Source organism: Salvia splendens, chromosome 6 (genome assembly GCF_004379255.2).
Source record: "Salvia splendens isolate huo1 chromosome 6, SspV2, whole genome shotgun sequence".
Classification (NCBI taxonomy): domain Eukaryota; kingdom Viridiplantae; phylum Streptophyta; class Magnoliopsida; order Lamiales; family Lamiaceae; genus Salvia; species Salvia splendens.
Genome location: NC_056037.1, coordinates 36,355,189 through 36,373,444, shown reverse-complemented (window position 1 = coordinate 36,373,444; position 18,256 = coordinate 36,355,189). Strand labels below are relative to the sequence as shown.

Below are 18,256 nucleotides of genomic sequence, written 5' to 3'. Positions count from 1 at the left end.
TGTTAGGATCGAAACGCTCAAAACTCAAAGTTACACCACTGATGCGTCGGGTTATGAGAGTTTCTCCTTTTTACTACTCCTTTTCTCTATTAATTTCCTGGGTCAGGTTACTATTGCTTCCTGCCCTTAAGGAATTTTTCCCTTTCTCTATAAGAGATTTTTTTTCTATGTATATTTTTGTCTCTCTCTGGACTTCGTCCAGCTTATACCTCCAATTTTTTCAATTTATTCCTCCCCTGGACTTCGTCCAGCTTATACCTCCATTTTTTTCAATTTATTCCTCCCCTGGACTTCGTCCAGCTTATACCTCCAGAAACCCTCTTTTTTTTTTCTCCTTCAGACTCTACTCCCTAAGCATCAAGTGGCTGCCCATTTTTTACAAGTCAGCTCAAAGTATTTAGGTTTATAATTCGCTCTTATAGTAGGGCTGCACAACTAGGTTATCTAAGGCATCTTCTATCGTCCTTACTTCATTCAGGCCGCATTCAGATTATTAAGGAAAAGGACATCAAAGTTGATGTGCATCCTATCTTCAATCGCTCTCACTAAGAGGATCTTGCCTTATTATATTACTAGCTCATGCGACTAGGCTAGACCTAAAGACTTCTAAACACAAACATAAAACAAAAGAAACTGCACTTACTCCCTCCCCCTCCCACTTCACTCCGGCTTGTCCCCAAGCTATTCTAGTGAAGGGGAAACTGGGAAGTAAAACAGGACAAAACCAAGACAAATCAAACAACCAAATATGCAAACATAACACAAACTTCTCACACTTAGACCGAACATCGGGCTAAGTGGGAGAAGGTACAACACACATATACAAGTTAAAGCATGCTGAGCACAGAACACATAAACTGAAAAGAAAGAAGAAAAAAAAACAGAAATTGAAAAGTTACTTGGTCTTGGGGGGAATTAATTCAGGGTTTGGCCCCCGCAGGAGCCAGACTGGGGTGGCACGTACGGTCTGGTCACCTTCGCCTTTTTCCGTTCCAGTGAGTCCGGCACCTCCTTCACTTCCTCGCTTGGTCTGGGTATTGATTTCTTCACACTTATTGGCTTTGAGGTAGATGGAGTAAGTATGAGTCTTGACGCAGGCGGAGGAAACTAGGGAGACACACTTCCTTGCCCAGGCTGGGTGGACACAGAGCTGGGTCCAGTAGTTGATTTCGCCCTGGGCGCGAAGCAATTCTCCTTCACCCACTTGGTCATCATCATCATCAGTTCGACAGCTTCTTTCATCTGACCACTGTGGTTCGACGACATCCCCACCAATTCCTTCACACTACCCCGTAGGGCCACCATCTCTTCCCTGACTTCCCTGACTTCTGCTCTCATCTTCTCCACCTCTGTCCTCATTCCTTTCACTTCTTTCCTAACCTCTTCAACCTCAACACTGGGCGCTGCCTCGACGACTTCTGATTCCTGCTTGACCTGGGCTTCAGTCCGACCGACTTCATAGAAACACACCTCCTTCCCATGCATATATAAAAGCCCCTTGTTGAAAAAATAATTGATATTAAAAACTTCCGGTGGCAAGCACATCTCCACATCACGGCAAGATTTGGCGATCTTTAGTATCACGTTGCGTTGAAGATAGGCCCCTAGGAGATGGCATGTATACATGTGTCTGGAAGGGTTGGCGGTCATCTGATGGCATGCCGGGGCTAACCAGTAGCCCAGGTGTACTCTGACTCCCTTGGCCATGCACCAAGTGAAGTAGTGATCTGCCGTAGTCAAGGCAGCGTTTGCAGTTCCCATCAGATTGTAACTTATGAAGGTCTGAGCGAATCGCAGGATCCGGTTCTCTATGTGAGAGGCTTTCGAACAACTCGTTTTAAACTGACCCACCTTTGGGTGAGTTATGAACTCCCAAGCAGCTTGTGGTTTGAAACCAGGGGTAAACTTTGGCGGGCCAACCATCCTTTCTTGCCATAGGCCCTCATCATCTTTTGTGTGCGTGAACAGTCTCATGCGGAGCGACCACTCCCGGATGCTCATTTCCTGATCCTCGTTGAAGAGGCAGAACGTGATAGAATCAACATCCAGATCGGTAGTTGACTTCAGGCGGAAGGTCGAGAAAAACTCTCGCGCTAACACCGTTGGGACTTCAAAAGAGCTATGCTTAAGCAACTAGTCGAAACCGATGGCATCTATGTACTCCCGGAATTCACCATCGGAAGCTATCTCTCTCAATTCCTCGGGATCATATCGTTTTCCCGACTTTGCATATTTACGTTGGGTACCTTTTTCTCTATAAGTTGCTGCACGTTTGGGGTCATCAAACTTTCTCATTGCATCAAGCAATTCCTTGGTCAACCAGATTTCAGTGGGTTCGAAATTGAGCTCCTCCTCAGGTTCCTCTTCGGATTCGCTAGATCGAGTAGGGTTGTCTGACTTAGCAGCATAAGGGACCTTAGCGGGTGGAGGAAGAGAGGCTTCAACAGATTTGCCCTTTGGTTTCTTGGTCAAGGAGGAAGCTGTCAGTTTTCCCTTCCTTTTTCTCTCACCCGCTTGGCGGCGTTCCTCCTTATCACTCTCCCCACCACTGGGTCTAGGAGAGTTGTCCTACTCTTCTGCTGCGGTCTCTGGACCCAGCGCTCCCTGTTCCGTCTGCTGGACGGAGTCATCAATTTCATCTAATAGGCTCCGGCGAGCTTGTCTCCGGGCTTCTCTGGTATTCACCGGTGAAACTGTCTCCTCCGGGACATTGGTCAAATCCACAATCAAATTCGCCCCGTCCTCAACGGGTTCCAGTATGTTTTCAGTAATGGGGGTTTCTGCATCCCCAGACAAATTGGGGGTTGTCCCCTCGATATAAACGGGAGTTTCCTCCCCAGCCGGTCCTTGTTTCTCCTGGGCTTCTTCGCTCGCAGTTTTCACAGGGGTGCTCACCTCAGCAACTTTCTCAGTAGAGGTTAGGGCATCGCCACCCTCGACACTTTCTAGGGTTTCTCCCCCAGCAAACTCTTCAACAACATCAGGGGTTGCCCCCTCTACATCAACATTAGGGGTTGCCCCCTCTACAGTACCAGTAACAGACAAATTAGGGGTTTCCCCCGTAGAAACAATAGCATCAGAAATCACTGGGGCTCCCCCCTCAACAGCCTCTACTTCAGCAGGGATTTTCCTCAGAAATTCCAACAGAAAAAATAGGGGTTTTCCCCTCAAACACAGATGCTAATCTCTGGTCGTCGACCGTCAACTGTTCCAACCCAGCCGTCAGATCTGCCTCACCCCTTGCTCCTTCATCATTCAGGGCGCCTTGCTCAACTACAGTGGTGGTCGATTCTGTAGTCGCGGGTATAATGTCTCCTGGAGTCGCTGAAACTTCGGGAAGGACAGGCGGTGGTACTGGGGTTGTTGCAGCGGGTGTCCTAGTCTGCCCCATCATCGCCGTAAACATGGCAAAGACCTTCATCACCTCTTCTGGGCCGCCAAATTTCTCCATTAAATCTGCCACAAACGAGGCCGCACCAGAATCAGCAGATGTGGATGAGTTTCCTGTGTTCTGTGTTGGCCATAGTTGGAATCTGGACAATTTCTCAAGAACTCGGAAGAAAATACTCCGGTTAGGGTTAGTAAAAAAAACAGAAATTGCGAGAGAGAGTTTTTTTTAGGGAATTTTTAGATAGAGAGCGAATATGAAATGGGAATTAAAATTGGAAGCACGAAAATAGCCGGTAGGTATGGACTGGGACGGTTTTGCAAGAGGGTTGCAGGCATGACGCGAGCAACCGTAAGTCTCCCCATAAAGTCATCATTTGAAATTCGAACCGGCGCCACCTCCCTCCAAAAATTTTTCCTCAATTCCCTGCCCCATGTAAATGTTCTCTGCAATTCCACACTTAGAAGAAAAGAAAAATGAAATTGAAACGCCAGACTCCTAGGTCAAGGATCTAACAAATGATAACTCAAGTTGCCTTCGGAGTCTGGTATTTCGAAAATATTTTTGGAAGATTATTATTTTTTTCTTTGTTTGGGATTTTCTTGTTTAAAGAAAAGCGATTAAATATTTACACTTTCTTTCAAGTATTCTTGAGATTCCCCGGGTCAGGGTATGGATAAAAAAAACTTCTTAATTTACTTGACCCAGGATTTCTCCAAGAACACTTCCTTCCTAGACTGGTTAGACGATATCAGGGAGTGCGCGTAGAGGCACTTCATCCACTACGCACAGCTCTGAGTTATCCCTGAATACCTTCACACGATGACCATTGACGAGGAAAGGCACAGAATTTGAGGCGCCTCCTTGGATCTCCACTGCTCCATTTGCGCGAAGGCCAACGATAGTATATGGTCCAATCCACTTGTACTTTAGCTTTCCAGGCATCAGCTTAAGCCTGGATTGGAACAGGACAACTTTCTGCCCAACTTGTAGTTCCTTGGTCTGGAGATTCTTATCATGCCAGAGCTTAGTCTTCTCCTTATACCACATCGCTGACTCGTAAGACTCAAGCCTCAATTCTTCCAACTCCTGGAGCTGTAGTTTCCTCTCTCCCTCACAAGCTTGAGGATTCATGTTAATGTCCTTGACCGCCCAGTATGCCTTGTGCTCTAGTCCAACCGGCAAGTGGCACATCTTGCCAAACACTAACCTGTAAGGTGACATCCTAATGGGCGTTTTATATGCTGTCCTGTATGCCCATAGTGCGTCGTCAAGCCTCTTACTCCAGTCTTTTCTTGACGGATTCACCGTCTTCTCTAGTGTTGCTTTGATCTCCCTATTTGATATCTCTGCCTGACCGTTAGACTGAGGATGATATGGTGTGGACAACCTGTGGTGGACTTCATATTTTTTCATCAAAGCTTCAATCGTTCGGTTCCGGAAGTGAGTTCCTTGATCTGAAATAACAGCCCTAGGCACTCCATACCTACCAAAAATATTAGACTTAAAAAATTTGGCCACCTCACCGGCTTCACAAGAGGTAGTAGCCTTGGCCTGTATCCATTTTGACACATAATACACCGCCACCAGGATGTACATATTCCCATACGAAGATGGGAATGGACCCATGAAATCCATTCCTCATACATCAAAGATCTCACAAACAATCACAGGGACCTGCGGCATTTCGTCCCTCTTGGAAATTCCCCCTGTCTGTTGACATCTTTCACAGTTTTGACAAAATTCGAAAGCATCCTTATTCAATGTAGGCCAGTAAAAACCACTGTCCAACAATTTCCTCGCGGTCTTCCTAGGTCCAAAGTGACCTCCACACTCTAGGGCATGACAGTGATTGAGCACATCTCTTTGTTCCCATTCTGGAATACACCTTCTAATTACCTGGTCGGCTCCCATTCTCCATAGATACGGGTCGTCCCAAAAGTAGTACTTGGCTTCACTTTTCAGTTTCATCTTCTGAGCCCGGGAGATTTCTTGTGAACTTGGCACCTCTTTAGTGACCAAGTAATTTGCTAGGTCCGCGAACCACGGCTCAACATTTATCCGGCATTTCCCTTTCTCGGCATCCCCTGGACCTATTAACGCCATAATATCTTCCCATCTGATAGGTCTAGGAAATTCTTCCATATAGTACAAATGTTCCCCGGGGAATGCATCTGGTATTGCTTCCTCGGTCTCCCCTTGGTAAATACGACTCAGGTGGTCAGCCACCGTGTTCTCAGTTCCTTTCTTGTCTTTAATCTCCCAATCAAATTCTTGTAGCAATAACACCCAACGGATTAATCTAGGTTTGGACTCCTTCTTCGCCAGCAGGTACTTAATAGCTGCGTGGTCCGTGAAAACTATCACCTTCGACCCCAGCAAGTACGGGCGAAACTTCTCAAATGAGTATACTACCGCCAACATTTCCTTTTCAGTGGTGTCGTAGTTCTTCTGGGCTTGATTGAGCGTTTTCGACACATAAAAAATCACATAGCTTTTCCCATCAACTCTTTGACCTAGCACCGCTCCCACTGCATAATCGTTTGTATCACACATGATTTCAAAGGATAGATTCCAGTCGAGCGCTCTAATAATGGGAGCAGAAACCAGTTTATCCTTCAGTAGCTGAAAGGCCTTCTTGCACTGTTCATCAAAACGAATTCCACTTCATTATGCAACAAATGAGTAAGCGGATGAGCAATCTTCGCGAAATCCTTAATGAATCTTCTATAGAAGCTCGCATGCCCTAGGAATCCTCTCACCTCTTTCTGATTCGTCGGGTATGGCAATTTTGAGATCACATCAACCTTTGCTCGATCTACCTGTATTCCCCTCTCCGAGACTACGTGCCCTAGGATAATTCCCTCAGGGACCATAAGTGACATTTCTCGAAATTAAGGATCAAATGCTTTTCCTGGCACCTCCTCAACACTACATCCAAACTTTCCAAACAGGAGTAAAAAAAATTTCCATACACCGTGAAGTCATCCATGAAAATCTCGATGCAGTCCTCCAGTAGATCCTAGAAAGTACTCATCATACACCGTTGAAAAGTGCCTGGCGCATTACATAGACCGAACGACATCCTTCTATAAGCATACGTCCCGAAGGGACACGTGAATGTAGTCTTCTCCTGGTCCTCGGGATCCACATAGATTTGAAAGTATCCACTGTACCCGTCATGGAAACAAAAGTATTGCTTTCCTTCCAAACGTTCCAGCATCTGATCGATGAAGGGTAAGGGAAAATGATCTTTCCTCGCTTCATTCAACTTTCTGTAGTCGATACACATCCTCCATCCAGTAACAAGTCTAGTGGGTACCAATTCATTCTTGTCGTTCTTCACCACCTGTATTCCTGACTTCTTGGGCACCATATGGACTGGACTAACCCATTCGCTATCCGGTATGGAATAAATTATGCCTAAGGACAATAGCTTCAGCACCCCCTTCAGAACCTCTTCCCTCATATTCGGATTCAATTTGCGTTGAGGATCCCTACAGGCTTTTGCTCCTTCTTCCAAGCGGATGTGATGCATGCACAAATCTAGACTAATTCCTACCAGGTCAGAGAGAGTCCATCCAATAGCCTTCTTATTTCTTCGGATCACCTCTAACAGTTCCTCTTCTTGTCCTATGGTCAAACTGCTATTAATAATCACATGGGAGGTTTCATTCTCCTCTAGATAAGCATACTTGAGGCCCGGTGGAAGTGTTTTTAGTTCTTTCTTGGGGATGTTCTTTTCTTGGGGCAAGGGATTCTTTTCTGTTATTTCGGTAGTCATTCCCTTTGTCGACCCAGCAGAACCTCCCACGCTCGCCACATAAGGTGTCTCCCTTGACCTAGCTAGTACGGGTTTTGCACAGAATTCCATAATTACTTCAGCTAACCCTTCATCTGATAATTCACTCGTCTTCATGGCTTCACACCAACTGGTACTTTTCTATCAATGGCATGACTCATCTCGGAATTCTCGATTTGTACCTGCATTAATTCTGTCTCAAGATATTCATGGACCAGGGGGTTAATGACATCTATAGCATGCAAATTTTCCATATCAAGGGGTTTCCTCATCACCTCGTCTATGTTGAATGTATACTTCTCCCCATTGTAATCAAGGAAGATGGTTCCATCAAAGACATCAATTATGGTCTTGGCTGTACGAAGAAAAGGTCTCCCTAGAAGTACTCCGCCTGACTTTGCAGACTCATTGTCACTCATCTTTATCACATGAAAATCAGTTGGGTACAAGAAATCATGTACTCTGACTATCACATTCTCAAGCACTCCTTCAGAGAAGATACACGACCTATCCGCTAGTTGGATCACAACTTTCGTGTCCACCATGCTTACCCCTACTAATTTGTTGTATATGGAAAGTGGTAACAAATTTATCGACGCACCTAGGTCACACATAGCATGCTCGATTTTAACATCACCAATAGAGATGGGCAAGGTAAACATGCCTGGGTCATTGCATTTCGAAGACATCTTCCTCTTCTGAATCACAGCTGAGACGTTCTCGCCTATCAAAATTTTTCCACTGGGTCTAGCCTTCCCAGCTATAAATTCCTTGATGAATTTGCTAAATACTGGCAATTTCAGAGCCTGTAAGAATGGTAGATTGATTTCCAACTTCCCAAAAATATCCATGAAGTCTACCGGTTCTTCCTTCTTCTTCTTGGCTTCCCCCGGCTTGGGAAGGGTTTCAGTCGCCCCCCCGCTCCTGTAGAACTTTCAGCTGAAAACTCTCCAGTTTCTTTTCCTATTGCCTCACTTCCCAACTCTGGTTCTGGATTGAGGAAAAATGGTTCAATTGGTCTAGGCAATGGTCTCTCCAAATCTCATGCCTTAAGGTCATCCTTAACCAAGGGACTATCTTTCTTCAAGTGTCTGGGTCTAGGAATTTTACCCTCTCCCTCCATGCCTTCCTTGGGATCTGTCGCCTCATTCGTTCTTACCACCGGCCCCTCATATCCTTTCCCGGATCTCAAGGTAATTTGACTTATATTAGCTCTATCAGGTGGCCTTACTGAGGCGAGAATCTTGCCTTCATTTCCCCTCATCTCGCTCAAGGAGGTGGCTATCTGTGACAATTGCTTTGCCAGCATATCCATTGCTGCCTTTTGCTCCTGTTGAGCGTCTTGAAGCTTGTGCACTACGTCATTGTTCGTTTACAAGTTGTTCTGCATATGCTGCTGGGAACTGACGAGGTCGTGTACCATATCATCGATACTCTTTGGTAGCTTTGGGGCTGACTGGGCCCTGGCCCTATACTCAGAGTCGGTCCACTCACTTGATTTTGACTAGCGTGTCCTTGACCTTGGTAATTGTTTTGAAAATTCCTCTGGTGCGGTGGTACATAGGAGTTCCCTTGATTATTCTGATTTCTGTTTCCCCAGCTAGAGTGGTCTCCTTGGTTCCGATGAATCAAGTTGCACTGCCCTTCCTGGTTCCTTCCTAACCAGTTACCTTGTCTCTCGGGATGAGGTGCAAACTGCAAATTCTGTTGTGGTGCTGGCTGGTGCTGTTCGTTGTCAGTCCATCTGAAATTTGGATGGTTCCTCCAGGGTGCATCTCTCTGTCTCCCTGGGTTCCAGCTCCCATCGGGGATTCTAACTTCCCATTGCATTGGCTTGGGCCTGATAATCTCCTTCCTGGGTTGCGTAATTTTGCTGAACTTGATTATCTCCTGGACCAGGAGATTTCTCCTTTCCTTGTGAAGCTAGTGGATTTGCCTTTTCAATAGCGTTCAAAAGAGCTTTCTCAAGCATGTCGATCCTTGCTTCTAATTTATCATCTTCTTGCTCTCTCATAGCGTTCACCGATCCTATCCTTATTGCATTTCTGGGGTTATCATATGCCTTCTTAGCGTCTATCAACTTCCCCAGAATCTCTCTTGATTCACTTTCTTTTTTTCTGGTGAAATTTCCCTCACTCGAGGAATTCATTAAGTCCTTAGACTCAGGGGTCGCCCATTCGTAAAACAGAGAGTAGGTTTCTCCATGTGCGGATAGAATTTGGGGGCAACCTCAATAACCACATGTTGGCTTCCCCCTTCAAGGCAAACGGAATTGCACGCAGGCGATAATCCTCCTCAGTTGCCTCATTCGGCCTTTTCTGTATGCTGCACAATTTGCTGAATTCATTCAAAAACTCATACGGGCACTCATTCCTACGCCCAGAGAATGTGGGTAGGATGCCGAGCACGTTTGTCTTTATCTCAATGGACCTCTGTCGCGGATTCAGCACTATAGCTTGAGCTGGCTCTCCATCTAGATGAGCAGTAAGCGAGCCGATCTCTGGATCTGGATCGATTATGTTTGCCATGTCCCCTGTTTCTTCCTCCTCTGTACTTGTTTCCGAAGATGATTTAGGATCCTCCCTTCCAGACGAGTTCCAATCCTCTTCACTTCCCGAATAAAACGCAAATGGATCTCCCGTAGATAATCCCGATCTGGTGGTGACCGTAGATGCTGTGTTCTTGACTTGCCAAATAAACTGATCATTCCTCCACTCAGATGAGTTACCACAGTATCCAAGCCGTGAGCCCCTGCTCATAAACTGAAAATAAAAGAAAAGAAAAAATAAGAACTATGTACGCCAAAATCCTCTAAACACAATCACAAATTACGCCATCCATCCCCGGCAACGGAAGAGATGTGTGTTCGTGTTGTGAAAATGCGATGTGCTATGCTAGGTCGAGATACCAAGTCCTATGAATCCACTAGATCACTTGGTCTAGGAACTCAATGGAACACGGAATACTCTGTCGTTGTACACACAAAACTCCCCTTCAAAGATCCCTCAACCTGAATACTATAGATTAGTATAGAGAAGCAGGGGTCGATCCCACGAAGACGGACACGTAGAAAGCATTTACAGACTCTTGACAAAGGCGGCTGCTGCCACGTAAACTGGGTTGAGGTATAACTACTACTAGACCTAGGCAGGAAACGTAACACTAGACCTAGAAAGTTGTAAACTTGCTGAGATCAATCATCCTCATGACTGATAGATGTTAGATTCACTTCCTAGACCGTGTAAACGACTACCTAATTTAGCTAGACAGAAAAGGAATAACAGTGGGGACCATAATTCCAGAAATAGCAGGTACGACATAAAGCTGCAAATAACGAACTGGAAATTTAACTATCAACGACATGCACTTCTCGAACTGAATCAAACACGAAAGTGAAGGAAACAGAGCACATACCCTGATTCGAACAAAATATAAAAGTTTGGTCATCGGAAACTTGCAACAAACCGGAAATAACACAGATCTACATATACTAGACGACACGAAATGAAAACACAAAGGCTAGGCATCAAATTAAACCGACTCTGTTCAGATCTCTCGTCCGATGCTTAATCCACTCCGGATCCAAGCAATCCGAATCCTGCAACCATCAAACTCATCCCCATAACTTCTGATTCTAAAGATCTACTCCGATCAACAACCAATTCAAACGACTCTCCACAGATTCAATGAACAAATGCGAAAAGCATCCAAAACAAGTACTAGCACGAACTCCAGAACAACACAATATTTAAGGCAGAAACAAACACCATCAACATCATAGAAAATAACTTGCATAAACCCTCAAAATAACGGTAAACAGAGTGCCGAGCTTCGAACAGCGAAGCTCGGTGAAATCCACAAAATAACGAGAAATAAACTGGAAATTGTTTCTTCGCCCTCGACAGGACGGTGTTACACCCAAATGGAACTAAAGTAAACAGGAAGCGAACCCAGACGTGAACCCCCGAATTTCCCAAAAAGAACCCAAGTGTGTAAAAGAAAAGTGAGCTCCTAGCTGCGATTCGTAACGAGGCCTCCACCGAGAAGATCCCTCTAGAATCCATGCTTCCTTCCTTATATAGGCGCGGGCATAATCTTCCAGAAGCCTTCGTAGAAATCTTCATTCTACCCTTCAGCCCCGAGACTTTCTCCGTCTTGCAATTTCCTCCACAATGCTCACTTTCTCGCCAGTTTCCTCGGACCATGTGATTGTCCTATTTCTTTCCTGGACCTGGCGAAATTCTTCTACACACCTGGCTTAAGACGTGTATTAGACCCGTAATTACATGAATTTATCCCCTAGACCTATGTATGTAATTAGCCTTATCAATGAGTACTTCTCCTTGAGCAAGTACAAGTCTGCCTATGGATATGGGTTGCCAGCATTAAATAGGGAGAAGCTCTGGCCTCTAGTTGTAATCAACGTACGCTCTATTTTGTTCCAATTTTTACTAACATTGAAATGTACTCAACTTATAGGCCAAAATGGGAAGTCTTCGGAAGACACCATCCAATGCAGAAAGTGGTACCATCGCAATAACAGGGAGATCTGGAAGAAGGGGAGGTCGTAGAGGCCATGGTGGAGGCCGTACTGGAGGCCGTGGAGTTGTTGATGGCTCAGTCCCCACGCAAGAAAGCAACACCAACAATTTTTGAAAGTTGGTTGAAGTATTTGAATTAGGAAGAAAACAATGTTTTTCGATTTGTTAAGTAGTTATATTTGGATGAAAACAATGGTTTTTTGTGGACATCAGACTATTATGTGTAAACCGTGTATGTTATTTTGAGGCAGGAAAATATTATGATTTCACCTTGTGTGTTCTTGCATCGAAACTATTATGTGTACAACATGTGTGTTGTTATAGGTTCCATCCATTACAAGTTTCTAATGCTTATAGCTTCAAATTTTATGCACTTTAACCACAGAGAAAGATGGAGAACAAGGAGCGATCCAAAAGTGATGTATGATGCAAATGTTAAATAAGTTGTTTTTGAATTCAATAACTCAATGCATTCATAGGGGAAAAATCACTACAATATTCTTGGTTCCGTAGTGTATTACACTTGAGTTCAACTTGCATGTACTATTACATTGGAGTTCTATTAGTTAAGCTACGACAATATCCAAATGACGATACATAAAATGCAAATGACAACCTTTAGGTTCCGGTTTTGACGATGTAAATCTGCGACAACACCTTGGAGTGCTTCAACTTCGGCGGTTTTGGAACGGACGCTCTCGTCAAGTGCATCCTGCTTAGCAACTCTATCTCTCAATGCTCTTTGCACATTGTCCCTATCCAGCTTCAATTTTTTAAAGAAGTACTCTTGATTCGGTGACAATGGTGGATCAATCCAACGAAAGAATTTGCAATCGTCCTCCTTCCAGACTTGGCAACGATAGAAGCGTCGTCCGGGATTGGCATCCGTATCGGATGTCACCACATCAGCTTCAAGACCGTGATCACAGATGACTGCCTCAAACCTCGGCCAAGTTCTGCTCGAATTCTGGGAAGAAGTGGACATCCTGCACCAAAACCTCATTTGAACATTCATACCAGGCCATTCAAACAATACAAGTCTAAATTGCAAGTTCAACATTTATACAGAACCCTAACACCAATATAAGTCTAAATTGCAAATTCAACATCCGGAACCACAAAATCGTGTATTCAAAATTGAACGCTAAACCCGGTAATACAAGCAAACCCTAAAATTGAAACCTAAATCGAACCCTAAAACCAACGAAATCAATCGCATCTTCAACGAAACGATCGAAGCCTAAAATTGAACCCTAAATAGGACCCTAAAATGAAACTATGCTCTTACCTTGTTAAGGGATTTCAAGGACAATCGGGATTGCAGCAGATTTTTAGGATGAATCGCGATTTGATTTTGAGAATCGACAATGGGTGCAGGTGGATGAATCGCGAGAGGGACTTTGAGTGTTTGATTTGGGGTTCTTAATCAAAGCATAAAGATTATCAAGTTTAATTATTTTAACTCTAATAATACTACACTACTGCAAGAATACAGTATCGTAGTAGTATTTCAAGTGTCGATCCACAGGGAGGCGAGATTGCTTACGCTTAATAAGACTACACAAAGCATAAAAATATTTTGTTTTGATTTTGAGATGGTTAACTAATTTAAACTACTGAAACGAGATTTTTAATACGAGAAAGACAAGTCACTCCAAGTTGCTCACTAAGCTTGCGTTGTTTTACACCATTTACAACGAAACATACGACGGGATTATAATTATCAACCTAATCGCGTGCACTGAACATGTCTACGACGTATAGTTCACAGTCAGCTGAACACTTGTTCCATGAACCAACTTTCAACGACATTTAATTCCTGCGGATGCGCGGGAATAAATGTCGTCTACTATAATCACTTACCTAATCCACTATCAATTTATCCCCTGAACAGTTCTAAATCGAAAGCATACCAACAAACGATCAATCCTAAGCTATGTTAAAGAGACAATAGTTAAGATTTAACAACACTACATCATTAGCCAAAAACGTAGCATTTTAATTATCAAACACATTGTTGGTATCAAACATACGATTCAAGGTGTTAAAACAAATACACAAGCCTAGATTACAACTCGGAGCAACAAAGAGAGCCTAGCCTATACACATGGTAGAATGTAGAAATAAAACCATAGGTGTGATGCTCTCGTCGAGTGGAGTCGGGATTCGGGAATGGATGGTCGGAATAATGGTCGGAATGCCTTCCTTCTCTTCTTCCTCTCCTCCTTTCTCTCTATTTTTCTCTGTATATCCTCCTTTCTAAATCCGTCTCCCCCTCCAATTCATTTTCCCATCTTTTTTAATCCTTCAACCGCTGGGTCAACTGCAAAATCGCAGTTACGCGACTAAAACGCCCGACCGGGCGAATTCAAAGGAGGTAATCGCCCGACCGGGCGAAAGGCTACTGCATGGCCTCGCGGAAAACGCCCGACCGGGCGTTTAGTTGAAATCAGAATGCCCGACCGGGCGAACTTTCTGGAGTCCGCATGCACAATATGGAAACGCCCGACCGGGCGTTTAGCAACATCAAAACGCCCGACCGGGCGAACTCTCTGGAATCTCAGCTATGCATTTCCGACGAACTTCCAGCTTCTAACACCCGAAACTACACTCAAAGCACGACTTGGTGAGTTATAATTAACATGAAATCCGGGGTAAAGAATAGGAAATAAGCTTCGCATCAAATACCCCCAAACTTAAGCTCTTGCTTGCCCCGAGCAAGGTACATTTTTAGCACAAAAACTCAACGCAAGTCTACCCCGCAGAGAAATTTTCATCACAAAGAATCATGTAGGGACATGAGTGACAAAATCTAAACCCCCAACATTTCCAATCGAGATTTCCCACTCTCAAGAACAATCACTCATCCCCCTAGAATGTCAAGTTAAGGTGCACTTCAAAATAAGTCCAAGCATGCGATCAAACAACTCAAACCATCATCATTGACTCATTAAGCAATACTAACCACATAGACTCACAGATTTCAAATCGAACCTCTTTAACTCTACCAAGTTCTTTACACAACATCCACAAGCATCAACGATAAGGTCCAAGGTCTTATTTCAAGGTTGTAATGGGGCTAGGGACGAGGTAGGATAAGTATGGATAGTGAGCTCAAAGGCTACACATTTGAGTGCCAAAATCTTCCCTCCTACAACTTCCTTCCAAAGATTAACCAACGAAAAATTACAACCAAACCCACACTCCCCCAAACTTGAGATCTATTCCAGACGAGATTACACAAACAAACATAGAAGCTCTATCTTTATTTCATCAACTTATTTTTTTTCTTTCTTTTTTTTTCTTTTTTTTTAAAGACCTCGACTTTTGTGAATTTGGAGGTCGTCTTTTTTTTTTTTTAGAACTTCATTCTTTTCACATTATATCAAGTCTAGAAAAGTCTACTCTTTACAGTTCACCACCCCCACACTCACAACTCAAAACACCAAGCTCAACTTGTATTTAGCACTCAAATAGTAGCAAGGTCAATTGATGAGGCTAAAATTAGGCTTATTTAAGTAGCTAAGTGTTTGGCTAAGTGTTTACACAAAGAAAAGGGAATTAAGCTCAAGGTGGCTTCTATGGGATCATGTGATGGACTAGGCATGTGATCATTTGGCCATGGAGTTCATCCTAGTGCCTTATCCTCCCATATCATTAACACCAATGAATGCAAACACACAACTCGGTAAAGCCAATCAATCCAAAATAATTTCCACAAGACATGTGACTATCATACTCTCCTCAACTCAAGAAATCGGATGTAATCACAACATGCTCTTTCAAATAAATCATGCACCCATTCCATCCATCCTAGGCTTCAAAGTTCAAGTAAAATTAAGCAAAATTTCCCAACCAGAAAGCCGAAGATCTAACATGCACCCGTCAAATACATATATTCAAAACATTTTTATCATGCAATACACCCAAAAACATGCATCAAATCATACAAACCCCCCAAACTTGAATGCTTCATTGTCCTCAATGCAAGCAAAGAAGACATAAAAAGTAAAGGGAAAGAAGACTCCCCCAAACTTGGCATGAAACCATAGTGCATTCGGGTGGGCGGGTGGGTGTAAAAATCCTCTGCGGGTGTGCTTCCTCCTAAGCTCCAATCCAAACTCCATCATGCTTCTACAACAAGAACAAAAACTACAAAAAGCGACACTCAATTCAAAATAAATGTTAGAGGAAAGAATTGAGCAAACAAAACCTCCAACATAAGAAACAAAAAAAAACATAAAAAAAACTTGGGTTGCCTCCCAATCAGCGCCTTTGTTTATAGTCGTTGGCTCGACCTTCTTCATCCTTGATCTACACTTCCGGATTCTCTAGTGTGACCACCTCTTCTGTCTCCGTGCCACCCTCAACTCCAACCTTCAAGCGTTGGCCATTCACCTTCCAAATGCTACCATTCTTCTGATCCCGAACATCCACAGCACCATAGGGGTAAACCTTGTGCACCACATAGGGACCCCACCATCTTGACTTGAGCTTGCCCGGAAACAGTCTAAGCCGAGAGTTGTACAAAAGGACCAGTTGTCCCTCATGGAATTGACGAGGCTTAATGGCTGCATCATGTACTCTCTTAGCACGCTCGTTGTAGAGATCAACACTTTCATATGCATGAAGCCTAAACTCGTCCATTTCATTCATATCACACATCCTCTTCTCGGCTGCAGCATCATAATCCAAATTAAGCTTTTGCAAAGCCCAAAAAGCTTTATGCTAAAGCTCTACCGGCAAATGGCAAGCCTTCCCAAAGACCAACTTGTATGGCGAAGTTCCAATCGGGGTCTTGTACACCGTTCGATACGCCCACAAAGCATCATCTAGCTTTTGAGCCCAATCCTTTCGAGACGGCCTTACCACTTTCTCAAGCACTCGTTTTATCTCACGATTAGAGACTTCAACTTGACCACTTGTTTGGGGATGATAAGGGGTAGCAACCTTATGTTGGACACCATACTTTCCTAGGAGGTTTTCAAACAATTTGTTGCAAAAATGAGTTCCTCCATCACTGATAATGGCTCGTGGTGTCCCAAAGCGGTTAAAGATATGATTCTTGATAAATTTCAACACCACTTTGGCATCATTGGTTGCCGAGGCCACTGCCTCTACCCACTTAGATACGTAGTCGACAGCAACGAGAATGTATTGCTGCCCATTAGACTTGGGAAACGGTCCCATGAAATCTATACCCCAAACATCAAAAAGCTCTACCTCGTGAATATTATTCATCGGCATTTCATTCCTCCACGAGATATTCCCGGCTCTTTGGCAACTGTCACATCTCTCTACATAGGCTTTTGCATCCTTGAAGATCGATGGCCAAAAGAATCCGGACTGAAGCACCTTAAAAGCAGTTCGACGTGCTCCAAAGTGGCCACCATACAACGAATCATGGCATGCAGACAAAATCTGAAGGTGCTCATGCTCTCCAACGCACCTTCGAATCACTCCATCACTACAGATGCGGAAGAGAAACGGATCTTCCCAAACATATGTGCGGGTGTCACTCAAAAACTTCTTCTTTTGATTAGAAGACAATCCTTCTGGTACAACGCCCGTGACTAGGTAGTTCGCCAAATTAGCAAACCACGGCACATATGTTTCCCGAGCCTCCACTTGCAACACTTGCTCGTCGGGAAATTTCTCATTTATCCTTTTCTTTCTTTCATCTTCCGTCTCTTCCAATCCTTCTAGTCTAGAGAGATGATCAGCTACCAAATTCTCAGTCCCCTTTTTGTCTTTTATTTCCACATCAAACTCTTGTAGTAAGAGGATCCACCTCACCAACCGAGGCTTTGCATCTTTCTTGTTCATCAAATATTTGATAGTTGAATGGTCCGTGAACACCACCACTTTCGTGCCAAGTAAGTATGCACGAAACTTCTCAAAGGCATACACTACTGCTAACATTTCCTTCTCCGTCGTGGTGTAATTCAGTTGAGCTTCATTGAGTACTTTGCTAGCATAGTAGACGGCGTGTAGGACCTTGTCTCTCCTTTGGCCTAGAACGGCCCCCACAACATAATCCGAAGCATCACACATCAACTCAAACGGCTTTGACCAATCGGGTGTGATAATAATAGGAGCTTCGACTAGCTTCTTCTTCAACAATTCAAATGCCTCAAGGCATTTCTCATCAAAGACGAACTTGGCATCCTTCTCGAGTAAGTTGCAAAGTGGCTTTGCAATCTTTGAAAAATCTTTTATAAACCGTCGGTAGAATCCCGCATGTCCAAGGAAACTACGGATGCCCTTCACATTTGTTGGGGGAGGTAACTTCGAGATCACATCAATCTTAGCCTTATCCATCTCTAACCCCAACTCCGACACCTTGTGTCCCAACACTATACCCTCTTTGACCATAAATTGACACTTTTCCCAATTTAGCACGAGATTTGACTCCTCACATCTTTGTAGGACCCGTCTCAAGTTTTCTAAGCAAAAGTCAAATGAGGATCCAAAGACGGAGAAATCATCCATGAAGATCTCCATGATGTCTTCATTCATATCGGA

General features: G+C 43.9%; 1 protein-coding gene across 1 annotated transcript; it reads right to left on the bottom strand.

Moving 5' to 3' along the window:
* Positions 1–12,302: 12,302 nt before the first annotated feature.
* Positions 12,303–12,791, bottom strand: LOC121809209 (uncharacterized protein At4g04775-like). Its single transcript, XM_042209747.1, has one exon. The coding sequence runs from the start codon at positions 12,789–12,791 to the stop codon at positions 12,303–12,305; it is 489 nt and encodes a 162-aa protein (XP_042065681.1).
* Positions 12,792–18,256: the final 5,465 nt, after the last annotated feature.

Coding starts and splice junctions, on each gene's coding strand:
- LOC121809209 (XM_042209747.1), bottom strand. CDS start 12,791: ATGTTGAACTTGCAATTTAGACTTGTATTGTTTGAATGGCCTGGTATG.